The sequence below is a fragment of the Piliocolobus tephrosceles genome, chromosome 6 (assembly GCF_002776525.5).
Source record: "Piliocolobus tephrosceles isolate RC106 chromosome 6, ASM277652v3, whole genome shotgun sequence".
NCBI lineage: Eukaryota > Metazoa > Chordata > Mammalia > Primates > Cercopithecidae > Piliocolobus > Piliocolobus tephrosceles.
This window is the reverse complement of record NC_045439.1, coordinates 30,458,831-30,475,490: the sequence shown is the minus strand read 5'-3', so window position 1 is coordinate 30,475,490 and position 16,660 is coordinate 30,458,831. Positions and strand designations below refer to the sequence as shown.

The 16,660-nt window shown below is 44.3% G+C and overlaps 1 protein-coding gene across 2 annotated transcripts in view; it reads left to right on the top strand.

Annotated features, from left to right (window-relative positions):
* Window positions 1–16,660, top strand: part of IFT43 (intraflagellar transport 43) — a 100,574-nt gene that overhangs the window by 64,254 nt on the left and 19,660 nt on the right. For both annotated transcript variants that reach the window (XR_002724903.1, XM_023184536.1), the window contains exons 4-5: window positions 10,825–10,857; window positions 11,512–11,558. Coding sequence is in view for 1 of the 2 variants with exons in the window: in XM_023184536.1 (XP_023040304.1) it covers window positions 10,825–10,857; window positions 11,512–11,558 (80 nt within the window). In the remaining variant the exon portion in view is untranslated. The remainder of the gene's footprint in view (window positions 1–10,824; window positions 10,858–11,511; window positions 11,559–16,660) is intronic.

Genomic DNA, 16,660 nt, shown 5'->3' with positions numbered 1-16,660 from the left:
TTTTTTTTTTTTTTTTTTTTTTTTTTGTCATTGCAGTTTCCAAACCTGCACACTACACTGTCTTGATTGAGACTTTTAGGGCTGGATAAACCAGTTGCAAGGAAGGGGCTGCGTGGGGGTTGTCAGAATGGAGAGCAGTATTAATGGGGAACAGATGTGGGTGGGGGCCAGGATCAAGGGGAGGCAGGGTTGGTGATCATTCACAGAGCTGGGGAGAGACCTGAGAAGCTATGGAGTCTGGCCCCTTCCATTTGGAGATGGAGAAAATGAGAACTAGGGAGGTTAAGTGACACTGAGTTATAGAATCTCAGAGTTAGAAAGGCCCTTAAATGTCACCTTGCCCCACTGCCCAAGGTCGTACAGCTAATTAGTATAATAGAATGTGCCTCTCATTCTGCAGCCATGCCCATTCTCAAACCTTGAGCGCTGCGTGCATTTATCTCAAGTTCACGAAAAGGCCATACACTATACTATTTGTGCAAGAGTGAGTCTGTTAGAATAAAATTCTCTTTACTGCTATCCTCTGGGACCCTCACAGAATTGAAATGTTGATCGTATGAAGCAATCTTATAGAACAAAAAAACTTCCAAGGAAAAAAGTTGTGTCCCCCGAGCCAGCCAGTCTCTGCTAAGGGGGACCTGCTGCTTTGCAGAGAGAGCAGCTGAAAGCCAGGAGGGAATGATTGGAGATGCCAACCATTGGTTAAAATTCTCCGAACATAAATGATCTCCTTGTTCTCCCTTTGATGGATTCGGTCTCTCAAAAATAAAATGCATCTGTGAACATCACACCTACTTCTTTCCTTTTCTTTTGAGTCCTGTATGGAGAAGTACCCAAAAGCAATTTAAATATAGATGAAACGGGCTGGGCACACATAGGTATAAATATGCATAGGAAATTGAGGCCCCTCACATCATCTGAGTTTGTTCTGCTCTAGTGAGTCGGTCAGAGATTTTACTTTTTGGCCCATGCTGTCCCCACCAGAGCTGAATACTGATGGCTACACTAGTTTCTCCAGGTTTGACAGCACCCATTGTAAAAGAGCCCACATGTTGAAGTGGCAGGGTGCCCTTGGTTCCTATTTACCAGGGATTCACCAGGGTGGGCTCTGAGCCTCCCAGGAGGCTGCCACACATGGTCCTGTGCTCCCCCAGTGGCTCGCATGCCAGCAACCGGAGCTGAGGCACCTTCTCTTCATGTACCTCATCGCTTGGGTGAGTCTCAGTGTATTTATGGGATTTCGGGGGGACCGCAGGATGTAAAAGAAGAACAGAAGCAGAGAAGATGGCGGGTTAGTTACCAGAAAGAAATCTTTACAGGTTTCCCTATTATAGAGCAGAAACTTCTGTACAGGAAAAGTAAAAGACCCACTCCAACAATTAAACATGAATTGAAATAAAGGTTTCCAGAAGCACTGAGAAGTTTGTCCCTTGACTTGTGGCACACGGTTTCTACTTGTCTCAGTCACCACATCCCATCTCGTTTATCTCCATCCTCCCTCCTAGTAGCTCTGTTTTCCCAAGATTGGTGTCTAGTCCCAAAGTTACTCTTTTCCACTAGCTTTCAGTTCCTCTGATCATGCCAATGGAAAAGTCTCCATTTACAGCCAATCTTTCTTTAACACTTCTCTAACCCTGCTAATCTCCCCCTTTTAATACAAAATAGGCCGTGGGCTCTTGGATTTTTAACAAACAGTAATGTCTAGCTAATCAAGTTTGTAGTTTTTTAAAAAGCTGTGTTGTTTTTACAATTATTTCCCTATGGCTGGTGATGATAGCTTTCCATTGAGGATAGAGAGTTTTCTTTAAAAAAAAAAAAAAATTATTAAAACCAAGGAATCAATTTAAAGAAAATACTAAGTAGTTGCAGAAAGTACATAGCTATAGCAAAATTGGTGAAGGTGGTACTTGGAAATGGCAGGCATTTGGGGAACACTCATACAGCAGTTCTTCTTGGTTGCTTCTCCCTACTCCCAACCCCCTTCTTTCTCCCAGCGGGAAGAGTAACAACTTCTTCCACTCAACTGCTCTGTGCTGCTTTTGTACTGCAGGATACAGGGTAAGTTGCATAATATTAGATCATTGAGGTCTCTATATGTGGGCATAAGTAACTTGAAGGGGGAAAGCAGAGAACCCAGGGAAAATTAATTTCCAGCCCCGGAATCCCTCCTGATCCCTGATCAATGTCAGTGTATATATTTACAGAGTTGACACCAGTAATACCATCTTATTTGGTCTTAATGCTTACCCACTCAGCCCTGATGCCATTCTCATCTCCAGCCACCATCTTATCTGTATTTCAGCCGCGCCATGTCCCCTGCTGTTTTCCGAACACCTCGGCCCCTGCATGCCTCTAACCTCTGTTCAAGTGGTTTCCCTCCTGCAGCTTTTCTGCCCATTGCAAGCCTCCTCATCTCTCCACTGGCAAGGCTTCCAGGAAGCCTCCCCAGATCCCCAGCTAGAATGGCTGGTTCCCTCTTTAGTGCTCCTGTGACAGTTTGCTTATACCTTCTTTACTTGTCCTATCAAATCTGGGGCTCAGTAGAATGAGGGATTGTGAACCTCAGTTTCCAGGTCCGGCACTGCATCCACTGGCTTTGGAGCCTTCATTAGATCTCTTTGAGGACTCCTGGTCTCCACTTCTTCATCTAGTAGCTGACAGTTTGGATGTGGTGGGAATCTTCTGTTTGTTTTCTTTGTGTTTCTTTTTGTTTTGTTTTTGTTTGTTTGTTTGTTTGTTCAAAGAGATGAGGTCTCGCTGTGTTGCTTAGGCTGGTTTTGAACTCCTGGGCTGAAGTGATTCTCCCACCTTAGCCTCTTGAGTAGCTGGGATTACAGGTGCACGCCACTGTACCCATCTGGTGGTGAGAGTCTTTTTGGCCTTACAGTATGTCAGTTTATGGAGGCATTAGTGTTAGTTCTGTAATGTTCTTCTCTCCCACCGGATTGTAAAATCTTGAGCAAACGACCCCCAATTCCAAACACCTCTCACTTGTTCCTAGTAGATGATTAGTGATCCAGTGACGGTTTCCTGAATAAAAACGTGTTCATTTGAGATGCCTAAAACCTCTAGAGTTCTAAACTCTGCTGCCTTTTCTTGATAGCAGGCATACTACATTTTATATGTTCCCATAACTGTAGCTAATCAAAGCGTTTCTGTGTATTTCAACCTTTTCTCATACATTTAGTTTGAAGCAAAACAAAGCTGTCATATTTAACGTAACCAGCAGGGGGCAACCTTCTCCCAGGAATCGCATTGTGATTCACTAGGTCTTGGCAGTCTGTAGACAGGACGTGGGCATGAGTTTTTCTCTCTCTACCAGACATCTTAGTGATGAACTGTGCTGGCAGGAACTAAATATAATCTAGCGTGACCTAAAACCTCAGAGTGCCAAAATTTGGGTGTTAGGGAACACCTGCCTGTTTTCAAAAGAAGGAAGAAAATATGGTACCTACCGGCATATAGTGGATGCTAAACACATGAGTGGCAAGAACTAGGAACTGAGGGGAAGGAGGGGGTGACTTCAGCTTTCAGGGGAGATTTAAATGAGGAGAAATCTATTGGACAAGGAAAACTTCAGTTCATGAGAAATATCTAGCTTTTAATGAGTATTGCAGGTGTGGGGGCAGCTTAGAGCAGAGGGACCCCAATTACCCAGTGTACCGCCTGGGATTGAATGAGCAGTGTAGCCAAGATGACAATGGCAGATTTCTCCTTTCCTCACATTTGGGTTTTCACTGCAAAGGCTCATTTGGCGGTTCACACATTTATAAAGTAGAGCCTTGGTTCTGGATTTGCTGGTGACATTAGATGATCTGGGAATATTGCCTTCTCTCTCTCATGCCTTGGTAAAATTTACCTCAATGAGATTTGGAGGCAACTGTGAGATTTTTCTTGGACATTTAAAAATAATGAGGGTAGAAAACCTTGCAAGAAAATGGCATTTTGATTTTTTCTTTCCAGAGGAGGAAATTTTAACTTGACATTTAAAAACATAAAGTAGCTTTGGCATCAATGTAGTTGGTATCTCTTTCCTGCTCTTCCCCTGGCCAGTTTTTCTTCATGCATTTGACCCCTGGCTGCAGTTTCTTCTCTTTTGAAATGGAACCATGCAGGTGCCTTCCTATGGCTTTGGCGTTTCTCTCATCTGCAACAAGTTATAGTCAGAACCATTCATCTAAACCCTTCACATTCCTCCCCAGGTCAGAGTGATCCGTGAGGGATGGACTCGCATAGGGCCTTCCCCCGGCACAGGCAAGGCTCCAGGTGCTTGGCGCTTCAGTCTATTTTAAGCCTGTTCTGCCTTGCAGCAGGGAGGTGGGTCTAGGGTCTAGTATGTGCTGTGGATATTAAGAGACTTCAAGGACACTTCCCCCCATTTATCCCGGTTATGTCCCCTGCTAAAATAGGTTAACGGTGTCTAATTAACCACTGAACATTGTCATGCTGCATAAAGATAGCATCCTGGCTGTTCTCTGAGCCGTGGTACTTTATCTCCATTTAGATCTCTGCAGTATTCCATTAAACTCGAGAGAAACATTTTAACTGAGATGATGTCTACATTAGGGCTGCCTTTTACCCTTCAGCACATAACCCATGTCGCAGCAGTTAAGGCCTCTTCTCTCTGGTGAAGGGAATCCAGGTTGTTTCATGGTCTCTTCCCCAGAAGTTCATGGGGTCCCTGCAGTTGGGGGTCATAACTACCTGCTAGTCCCACTTGGTCATGATGGCCAGATCAGGCCCCCTGATGCAGCAGGGAGAGACAGACCCCGCAGGCAGGAATAAAACTATGAGGATCCAAGATTCCGCCGTGGTCCCACGTGGCTGAAGTCACAGATGTGCCACTGGAATCCACCTTGTGCTCAGCTGCCCAAATCACACCATTGAATGTCAGCGTGGGCTCCAAATGCCAAAGAAAGGGATTACATTTGAGCAAAAGAAATTCAAAAAGGGAGAAATATGGAAAGAAAGGCGACTTCACTAGACAGGATTTCTTTTTGCCATGATGCACACTTGTTGCATTGTAAATATGACAAATCACAGAACAATGAAACCAAAGTTAACTACCAGATCATCAGGACTGACAAGGCTACAGCCCTACTATAAGTTGAAAGAATGTCCCTGTCCTGAAAATATTAGTTGGATTTGAAGCAGAGGAGCATTTCCCATGCCGTAGAAATGCCTGCATGTCTCTATGGTGTAAGGGCTGGAAACTGAGCTTTGGAGTCAGACACTCTGCTTGCATTCTGGCCCTACTACTTTCTAGGTAGGTGACTTTAGGCAAGTTACTTACCTCTCTGAGCTCACCTGTAAAACAGAGAGAAGAAAAGAAGGTACTATGATACTGAAATAAGATCATGTATACTGTATAGGATGTATGTGATTATATAATTGTATAATAGTATTATAAATACTATAATGACGGTGGCTGGTGCCTAACAAGCTCGGTAAATGTTGACTGTTGTCGTCAGTCGTCATCCTTCTTAGGGCAGGTTTGTGGGGGAAGGGGCAGCATAAAGGAAGGGTGGGCCGGGGCCTGGAACTCGGCTTTCTTTCCCCTGAGAGTTGACAGTGGGTGTGCTGAGCCAGGCAGGAGAGGCTCAGTGTGGGTCAGAGAGAAGCTGGGATGAAGACCAGGAGGGGACTGGGTGAGTGTGGAGCTGAGGTACTGGGCTTTAAATGCAGGTCACAACAGCGAGACAGCCCCCTTCACCTTCACATCCTCTACCTGAGAAGCCAAGCTTCTGAGTCCTTGGCTGAGCGTTGTAGGCAATTTGGAAAGGGCCATCAGCCCACTGTGATGTGGGGAGGGGGAGCTGGTGTGTCTTTCCTCCCTCACCCTGCTCCACAAGGCGGAGGTGACAGAGAACGTTTACTGTCACTGTCCCGAGTTAAAACTTCATTCTGCAAAATGGCCAAAGCAATCAGTGAGTGATGGAGTAGCTCTTAAAAAGAAAGCTGGCATTTAATTAACTTTCCAAAGTGCTGGTTCAGCAACCTCTATGTATTACATTTTGAATATTGAACAAGCATCTCTAGTCGAATCTAGATTGCTCTGGGCCTGGTGTGGTGGAGAACACCTGCTTAGTTTTCATCAACACCATGGACTCGGGCGTGAATTTCAGGATCACTCAGGAACAGAGACTTCACCTAGTGGACCATTCAGGCCCCTTGCTGTTTCTTCCTCCTCGCATCCTTTAGGTCAAGTCCATGTTCATTAACAATTCTGTTAGAAGAAAGTAGGCAACTCAGGAGGAGAAGGCAAATAAGTTTCAGTTTTGCTGCTTAGCAACTGGAGTATTCAGCTGAATGTCTCAAAGCTTAGGGCAAGGAGTCTCATCTACATGACTAGGTCCCATTTCTAGAAGTTACTACCTCAGAGGGATGAAGAGTAAGCTCAGCCCATGTACACTGAAAAAGCTTCCGGGGGTGAGTCTTGTGCACCACTGTTGAAGAACGACTAATTTAAAAGATTCTCTCCAGCTTCCAGTTCGCTGTCTATACCATATCGTGCCTTCCATTAGGACAGAAAATCAAGAAGGGACCGTCTACACAGTAAATCCAAGGAGATGTCTGGGTGCCTTAGGGATATTAGATAATCAACTGGTATCTTCCTTTGAAAAGGCTTGAGGCAAAGCGTTTGGAATCTAGGGTGAAAGTCGGGAGACATGGATTCTAGTTTCAGCCTCATCACTAACTAGCTCTGTGATTTGGGTGAAGCCCACAGCCGCAGTGCCCAGCGTCCCTCTCTGTGTTTAAAATTGTTCTGCTGAAACCTGCTTTTCCTCTTCTCCAGAACTCAGCCAAGGTAGTGTTTGTAGATGTGAATATCTTTGAAGAGTATTGAAAAGTGCTCTGTGTGAGGTGATCTTGCTGGAGTTATTATGATTTGCCAGGTTCCCCAAACTTCTAATAGCCACTTTTGGGGGAAAAGGCACGGGGGCCCTGAGTGCAGAAATAAACCGGCAGCCCGAGGCTATGCTGATCTCAGCTCTGCAGACAACCTGCCAGGGGCTGGGACCAGGCCACACAAGCCTCATCGACAGCCTCAGTTTCCTCAGAAGTTGGGGATGAAGTGTCTGTGAAGAGGTGCTCCAGAACCCATAATTCTTTACCTCACCCTCTGTCCCCACACAGTCTGGGAGGCAGAACTTCCATATCAGATTCTTCTCTGATTAGCTACCCTGTGGACTGTGGTAGACTACTGTGTTTTAGGTTCTTGTTTGTTTGCTTGCTTGTTTGTTTTTAACCTGTCACCAGTAGTTTAAAAATACACTCAGGGCTGAGCACAGTGGCCCATGCCTGAATCCCAGTGCTTTGGGAGGCAAAAGCAGGAGAATTGCTTGAGGTCAGGAGTTTTTAAGAACAACCTGGACAACATAGTGAGACCCTGTTTCTACAAAAAAATAGAAAAAAAATTAGCCAGGCACAGTGGCACGCACTTGTAGAGGTGGGAAGATAACATGAGCCCAGGAGTTTGAGGCTGCAGTGAGCATGATCCCAACACTGCACTTACTCTGGGCCACAGAATGAGACCCTGTCTCTAAAAAAAAAAAAAAGTAAATTAATTCAGAATATACTTCACGATTGGGTATGGGTACACATAAAACGGGAAACAAAACGTTTATCTAATACCTATCCTTACTATTTTCAGCACACTGCGTTTTCTGTGCTATTAAAAAAGAAAGATGAAAGAAAAATTTTAAAAGGAAAGAAATGCTGGTGGTGAGCCACGAAACTGGTTTCATGGCTCAGTAGTGGGTGGTGACCTGAAGTTTAAAAAACGTGGTGCTAGATTCTGTGTCTTTTGCTGGGCTCCTTGTTGCTGCACTACCCTGAGGTGCCTTTGAGGACCAGGCAGATAAAGTAAATCTGTGAAGTGGGGTTTTATTTCAGAATGGCACCTTCAGTCATATTCCTGAGATACATACAGAAATTATTTGCATATTCGCATTTCTATAAAGAAATATACTCTGCCAGTTTTCCTAAAACACGCTCCCCACTTTTTTTGCCTCCTCACATTTGATAGCTGCATAGCTACAGGACGCACTTTGCCAGCCTCCTCAATCCTGTTGGAAAACCAGCAGCGCAGATGACGTAATTGAGGACTAGTTCTGGACCCCCAGTGTTTGGGAGCAATGCGGGCTCGGGGGAGCTCAGGTTCATCCACTGCACGTCCAGTATTGCCAGGCTGAAAAGTTAAACTAAAAAGTTAGAGTTCAGAAATTTGGATTTGTATACAAAATCTCCCCATTTTGGCAATGAATTTACATTACAACAGAACAAAACAAAAAATAAACAGACAGCAGTATGGTTTAGACCAAACTCATCTGCAGGCTAGGTAAGGCTGGGAAGTGGACAGTGTTCCGTCTGTGACCCAGATCAGAGGCAGGGTGCACCATCCCACTCAGTGCGCTCCCAGAGCCTGTTATTTCTGGCAGAGAGTGAGAGACAGAGAGAGAATGAGAGAGAAGACGCCACCTGCGGGCATCCTGCTGCCCGTCCTTGAGGACTCCATTTGATTTTTCTCCTTCCTCTGTCGGGAGAGTCCTTGGGCTCCCCCTAGAGCGAGAGAGAGCAGGATGTGGGCTCAGCAGCAATTAAGCTGAATATTAAACTCATCCCCTTTTTGAATGTTGAGTGGATAAATGGCAATTATTCAGCCTCCCCCCAAAGATTAGCATTATCATTATTGTTTCCTTCAGACATAATCGCGGCTGGTTTTGCCACCGCACATTGTGTAGGGAAGGAACAATTCGGTCATAACTCCTGAGGGTAATTGGAGACGAATATGTCTCTTATGTACACAACAAAGGCGTCAGCCTTTCTTCGTAGCCTGTTTAATTCCAGGATTCTTCTCTTATCCCTGTTTTCATCCAAGCACTTCTACCCTTGGTGACATTAGCTGTGCCATTCGGACAGTGGGGGTATAGAGTTTAACTTCATGAGGACAATTAGAGGCATTGGTCCTCGGGAACGGCGTGAACTAGGAAGTCAGCTTCTATCCTCCCACACAGACAGAAGGTGGCTTTGGTGGCTACTGGGTGCTCTTCCTTTAGGATTCCATTGACTTGGAACAGGCGTTGGAAGTCTACAGCCTCCAGCAACACCAGGCTGGGGATGCCCTGGGCACCCTGCAGTGGTTTCCCCATGGTGCCTCCCACTACCCATTCTGTTCCCCTATGCCCTCCTAACCCTCATTGCTGAGTCTCCTTTATCTCTCTTTAAGGGTCAGAAACTGCAGCCTGGGAGATTCCCTAAGAGTTGTTATACCCTGTTCTTCCAGCTTGACCTACCCATTCTCCCACCTCCCTTCAGCTATCATTCTTTCTTTTTAAAAATAGTACAGTTGATAGAGTAAATTCCATGGAAAGCAGTCTATTTAAACTTTGACTGACTTTTTAAAATCATTTTTAATTTTTTAAGTTTATAAATTTTTTTTTTTTTTTTTGAGACGGAGTCTCACTCTGTCACCAGGCTGTGGTGAAATGGCGTGATCTTGGCTCACCACAATCTCCACCTTCCGTGTTCAAGTGATTCTCCTGTCTCAGCCTCTGAGTAGCTGGGATTACAGGCGCCCACCACCATACCCAGCTAATTTTTGTGTCTTTAGTAGAGATGGGGTTTCACCATGTTGACCAGGCTGATCTCGAACTCCTGACCTCAAATGATCTACCTGTTTTGGCCTCCCAAAGTATTAGGATTACAGGCATGAGCCATTGTGCCTGGCTGAAATTTTTATTTTTTAATTGACAAAAAAAAAAAATGAATGTAGAATTTTGCTTTTGGCAGGGGGAGTTATTTGCATTTTGCAGGAATTGCTGGTTGGCTCCAAGAAACCAGTTCTTACTGGCGAGGCTGGTGGCCCAGCCTGTCAAGGTCTACATCCTGCCTCCAGGCCATTTGCCATCCTTTGCTGTTGCTCATCATGGTGCTAGATTTCTGACTTAAAATAACTCATTTAAAACAAACAAACAAAAAACCCACAATAACAGAATTGTGGAAGTTTTCAGACATACAAAAATGTAATTGCCATGTACCCAATGTTCAACCTTAATAATCATCAACAGTTCACCAGTCTTATTAGAAAACTTCAGATCAGTGTTTCTCAGAGTGTGAGTAGTGACACACTTAGATTAGAATTTTAAAATGCATATTCCTGGGCACCCCCCACCCACCCAGATCAGCTGATTCAGAACTCTCCCTGCCAGGCCCACCAATCTGCATATCTAACAGGCTCAGTGGATGGTTCTTATGCACACTGACATGTGAGAACCACTGCCGTAGGTACGCGTGTGTCAGCCAGGCCCTGGCACTACTCACCCACCATCACTCAGAAGGTCCTCTCGTCCTTCGTGTGAAGGGCACAGAAAAGCAGTTCTGAAGCCTGAAGCCTGAACTGCGAGTCGAGGGCATCCCTTTTTGCTCACTGGAAGCTGCAAGTGCTGACAGCTAATAGCCCCAAACAAGACCCAGGGTCTCAGTCCTAAGAAAGCACTCTATAAACCAGTCAGTTTATTGCTGAAAGAAAAGAGGGCACTGAATCATCTGTATCTATTTGAATTTTAAGCCACTCGCTCAACCTGCACTTAAACTCTCAACAATTCAATTTGGAGTGAGGCTGATATAAAGCTGTAAGAAGGCACTACAGCATCTTTGGTTCTCTCATGCTGGTTGTGGGGCTTGTCTCTAAAGACAACTGCGGACAGATAAAGCACTTGAGATATACTAATTTTCCTCCACTTTTGAAACCTTCCTCAAGATACTACCCTGGTGCATCAGACTAGTGGGCTCTTAAAAACCTTGTCTCTTTTTTTTTTTCAGGTTTAAGAGGAAAGCTTCTGAAGAAATAGAAGAGTACGTTTCCAGTATTCTTATTCTTATGGTATCCTATGTTGATCTTGGTCAACAGTGTGGTCTTGGTGGTCATGACCTGTTCCACCTATGTTGAACACAGTGTTAGAAGTCTGGGGCTAGAATTATTTTTGCCTGCTGAATCCAAGGTTTGGTTAATCCCGCTTCCTCAACTGAAGGTCTGGACCCTTTCATTGATGCCCATGTCCTATCTCCCACTGTGTGGTTTTTAGAATTATATGTCCAGGTATCAGGGTACTGGCCCATGCCTTCTGCATTATTGATATAGATGGGCAGAAGCAATACCAGCTTCTAAGCTTTGCCTTCTCATAAGACTTATAACAGAAAAGAAAGAAGTTTCCTAGATAAAGGTGGCTGTGAAGGTAGGGCCCCCAGTTTCCCACTCCCGGGGGTGGAAGGAGCATTCATGTCATAGCCTTTGTGATGCTGTCCTCTGGAATAGTGCATTGCACAGCCTGTGCAGCCTCACATGGCACACCCAGTGGCCTAATTAGGTTTGACCAAGTTGACAGAGAAAAGCAGGTCCAGGGACATTTTCATCTGGGAGAAAGAATGGATACAATCAACGTTTGGGATGTTCCTTTCTGTGTTTGAAACTCATTTTCTGCTCTCTTTTTCTTCTTTTTTGGGGGGCAGTTTTCGCCTCAGACCACAGAGCCTGAATGGATCAGATTATGGAGGAGGTAAGAGGCCCTTGAAGGAAGTCAAAAGGTCTTCTAGAGAGGCCCCAGAACATTTCCTGGGCTACAGCTGAGGCACTGTTGACTGCAGCAGTACTGAAGACATTTGCAGTGGTCTCCTAACGCATGCTGACACACATCTCCATGCCTTGTTGAATGCTGCCACCTCTACCCGGAGTATCTCTCCCTTCTTTATCTGCTAACCCTGCTTATCCTTCAAAAGGTCAGCCAAAGCATCACTTCCCCTGAAATGTCTTCCCTTCCCATCCCACTCCCTCTCTGACCGGATGTTCTTTCTCCATACTCCTCTAACCTCCTTGGCAAACCAACATTGTAATAACATGGCTAATACTTACTAGGTGTTGACTGTATCCCAAGCACTGTCCTTCCAGTTTACACATGTTAAAGCATTTTCTCTCACCACAACCGGTAGTATTACTATTATCCCCATTTTACAATTATGGAAACCAAGGCATGGAGAGGTTAAGTAAGTTGCCCAAGGTCACAGAGTTGCTAAGTGAGTAGAGCCAGGATTTGAGTACAGTTAGGAGGTATTGTGCTTTGACTCTTATGCCTTGATTGTTTTCCCACCAGACGTCTAAGCTTCTTGATGGCAGATAACACATGTTCTTTATCTTTGCATCTCCAGTGTGTGACGCATAGTAGTTAGTTAATGGCTAGCTGTATAAATGCAGGGGGAAAAGTACTAAAAAGGCAAGTAGCTGTGGCACAGTGGAATCCTGTGTTCAAATATCAGGAGAAAAGATGAGGTTTGTGTGTGTCTCTAAAAAGAAGCCTTCTAGGGAGGAGATTATGCAGGGGATCCAAATTATTATTATTATTGTTATTATTAGTATTATTTTTTGAGACAGAGTCTCACTCTGCTGCCAGGCTGGAGTGCAGTGGTACAATCTCGGTTCACTGCAACCTCCGCCTCCCAGGTTCAAGCGATTCTTCTGCCTCAGCCTCCCGAGTAACTGGGGTTGCAGGTGCATGCCACCACCCCCAGCCAATTTTTTGTATTTTTAGTAGAGATGGGGTTTCACCATGTTGGCCAGGCTGGTCTCTAACACCTGACCTCAAGTGATCCTCCCACCTCGGCCTCCCAAAGTGCTGGGATTACAGCCATGAGCCACAGTGCCCGGCCCCAAATTGTCAAAGCCTTTTTTTTTTCAGATACACTTATTTATAATTTTCACACTCCTTGTTTGTGTAGATCCTAGTTTCTATCTGGTATCAGTTTCCTTCAGCCTGAAAAACTTTATCATTATTTTGTAGAACAGGTCATCTGGCAAGAAATTCTGTCTGCGTTATTTGTCTGAAAACGTCATCCTCAACTTTTTACCAGACATGGAATTCTAGGCTGACAATTTTTTTCTTTTAGCTTTTTAAATAGTTATTTTATTGTCTTTGGCTTTCTTTGTTCCCTCCTTCCCTTCCTCCCTCCCGTCCTTCCTTCCTTCCTTCCTTCCTTCCTTCCTTCCTTCCTTCCTTCCTTCCTTTCTTCTTTTCTTTCCTTTTCCTCCTCTCCCCTCCGCTCCCCTCTGTTTTCTTTTCTTTCTTTTTTTTTTTTGAGACAGGCTCTCACTCCATCATCCAGGCTGGAGTGCAGTGCCACGATTTTGGCCCACTGCAACCTCCACCTCCCGTGTTTAAGTAATTCTCCTGCCTCAGCCTCCTGAGTAGCGGGGACTACAGTTGCATGCCACCACACCCGGCTAATTTTTGTATTTTTAGTAGAGACAGAGTTTCAACATGTTGGCCAGTCTGGTCTCAAACTCCTGACCTCAAGTGATCCACCCGCCTGTAATAGACGTGAGCCACCTTGCCTGGCCTACATTGTTTCTGATAAGAAGACAGTCATTATTCTTATCTTTGTTCCCCTGTATGTAATATATCTTTCCCCCATCTGCTTTTAGGATTTCTTCTCCATTATCAGTTATTTTCAGCAATTTGGTCATGATGTGCCTTGGTGTGGTTTTCTTTGTGTTTATCCTACTTGAACTTCTTGAGTCTGTGGATTTATGGTTTTCATCAGATTCAGAAAATGTTAGCCAATATTTCTTTAAATATATTTTTCTTCCCTCCCACTCCTTCTGATTACAAGTTTGCATGTCCACACAATTGTCTCCACAGGTCACTGAGGCTTGGTGTTTTTTGTTTTCAGTCTACTTTTTTTCTCAGTGTTTCAACTTGGATCGTTTCTATTGCTATGTAACTGGTCTTGTCTTCTACAATGTCTGGTCTGCTGTTAAGCCCATCTAGTGAATTGTTATTTCACATATTTTTTTCAGTTCTAGAAGCTCCATTTGGTCCCCTTTTATGTATCTTCCATTAATCTTCTCATTCTGTGTACGTTTTCTTTCATCCTTTGTATAGACTGAGTATCCCTTATCCAAAATGCTTAGGACCAGAAGTGTTTCAGATTTCAGATTTTTTTCAGATTATGGCATATTTGCATTATGCTTATCTAGTTGAGCATCCCAAATTCCAAAATCCAAAATCTGAAATGCTCCAGTGTACATTTCCTTTGGGCATCATGTCAGTGCTCAAAAAGTTTTGGATTTTAGAGCATTTTAGATTCTTAGATTAGGGATACTCAGCCTGTACTAGCTCTTTTCATGTTCTTTTGCTGCTAATTCCATATATCTGTCTTTTCTGAGTCTGTTTCTATAACTGATTTTTCTTCTGGTTACAAGTCATATTTTTCTGCTTCTTTACATGATTCGTAGGTTTTGATTGGATGCTGGACATTGTGAATATCATTATGTTGAGTCTCAATCTTGTCTTCCTTTCAAGACTGACATACAGACACTCTTCAACTTACAGTCTGGATAAAACCATTGTGAGTTGAAAATATTGTAACATAAATCAAAATATCATAATCCATAACCCCCTCTTAAGTCAAGGACCGCACTGAACATGTGTTGCTTTTGCACCATCATAAAGTTGAAAATGTGTTAAGTCAGTCAGGTGCGGTGGCTCATGCCTGTAATCCCAGCACTTGGGGAGGCCGAGGCGGGTGGATCACCTGGGGTCAGGAGTTCGAGGCCAGCCTGCTCAACGTGGCGAAACCCCATCGCTACTAAAAATACAAAAAATTAGCCAGGGGTGGTGGCGGGCACCTGTAATCCCAGCTACTCAGGAGGCTGAGGCAGGAAAATCACTTGAACCTGAGAGATGGAGGTTGCAGTGAGGCGGAGGTTGCACTCCAGCCTGGGCAACAGAGTGAGACCCCATCTCAAAAAATAAAAAATAAAAAAGAAAGAAAGAAAATGCGTTAAGTCAAACCATTGTAAATTGTGGAACATCTATATTTGTTTTGGTAAGCAGTTAATGTATTTTCTTAAATCAATTTGAGCATTTTGAGAATTGTTTCAAAGCTTCATTAGGGCAGGTCTAGAGTTAGCCCTAAACACTGATGCCTGGTTGTTCAATAAGATCTCTGTACTCTAGCTGAGTGGAGCTGAGCCTCCTCCAGTTCTGTATAAGTGCTGGAGATTGTTCAGCTCAACCTTTTCAGTAGTAATTGAAGTATCATAATGCAACCTGCAGCCATACCAGCCTGAATGCGCCAGATCTCGTCTGAAATATCATAATGCGTAACCCCCTCTAAGTCAAGGAGGTTGTGCTCAAGTCTGCTCAGGCTTGTGGAGTTTCACCCTACAGAGGCACAGCTTAGTATCCAGTCAGTCTGGACTTCTGGAGCTTTTCCTCTCCATAGCTCCCCAGTCTTTCAGACTTTGCTTCTAAAATTCCAGCCACTTAAACCCCACTAAACTTTAGTCTCCCTTCAACTCCATGAGACCTTCATGCTACGTGTGGGGTTCCCCCATACTGTGCAAAAGTCCAGGAATGACCTCTAGTGACCTAGGGCTTACTTCATCTGTTTTCCTGCTCTCAGGAATCAGAGTCTTAGGCTGCTTATTATCCAGTGTCTGGAAACAGTAGTACCATGTATTTTTCCTCCAATTTTCTAGTTGTTTGTGGCAAAAGGGCAAGTCTAGTACCACATATTCTCTCATGGTTGGAAATGGAGTCTTAAAGCCTTTTTTTGGGAACACCTTTGTATGTGACTGCATACAAAGAGAATTCAGTCTGTAAAACTTAGGTAATTGTCTGATAATCACAAGACTAGGGAAAGGATCAAAAAGAACATCTATGAAATATTCTGGGATGGTGGCTAAAATGTATAATCCCAGGCCGTGCACTAATCAGAAGCTAGAGCTGGGGAATCTGCATGAATTTAAGTAAGCTCCCCAGATGAGTATTTGACAACTCTGTAGGGACTGAGGACCAGCGAGGGCAGGAGTCCTGTGAAAAAGTACTTCTGCCTCATCTCATTCCGAGCAGGGATTGGGGGTTGATGAAGGTGGAAGAGTTGTTATTAGAGGTCAGAACACTCCGCACTCTAAGATTTAGTAAGACCATACTCTCATTATTCTCCAGCCTTTTTCTTTGCTTTCCAGTATCTCTTCATGACAGATCTTCCTCCTTAGCACTACCTACTAACTTCCTTTTAGACTTCTCCACCCACTAATAATTCTCAATGACTATGTTAAATATGAGATCTTGCATTTCTATTCTCAGAGTCTGTTTTCCCAGATATGTACCTAAGATGTCTTTTGCCAGTGCTAAATTGTCAGCTCAGAGATTGGTGGCTGCTGGCCACACTTGTGATCTGCCTGTCCTTGCAGACTGCTTCTTCAGCCATTGGTTGCATAGGACAGTAAGGTGACCATCCAAGAGGATGTACCCGAGGATGGAAGGAGGCAGAGTGTCTGCCAGACATGAGCAAAGCGGGTAGGTGGTGAAAGAGCAGTGTGCATGGAAATTGTAATGCTAGAGCAACAATTCTAGAGTCTCTGGTTTGAACCAGCATGAGGGAGAGTGGTAATGAAGGCTTGGTTTGAACCGGCATGAGGGAGAGTGGTAATGAAGGCTGGTTATTTGTAATGTGGGGATCTGGCCCTTCTTGAAGGTGTGTAGAAGTGAGTATAGGGCAAATTGTTTCCTGCAGGACGTCTTCTTTGGACAGCTTCAGTCCCCAGTTGCTCATGTTTTGTATTTGTTCAAAGCACCAAGAGACTTGTGTTTTAAGTAAG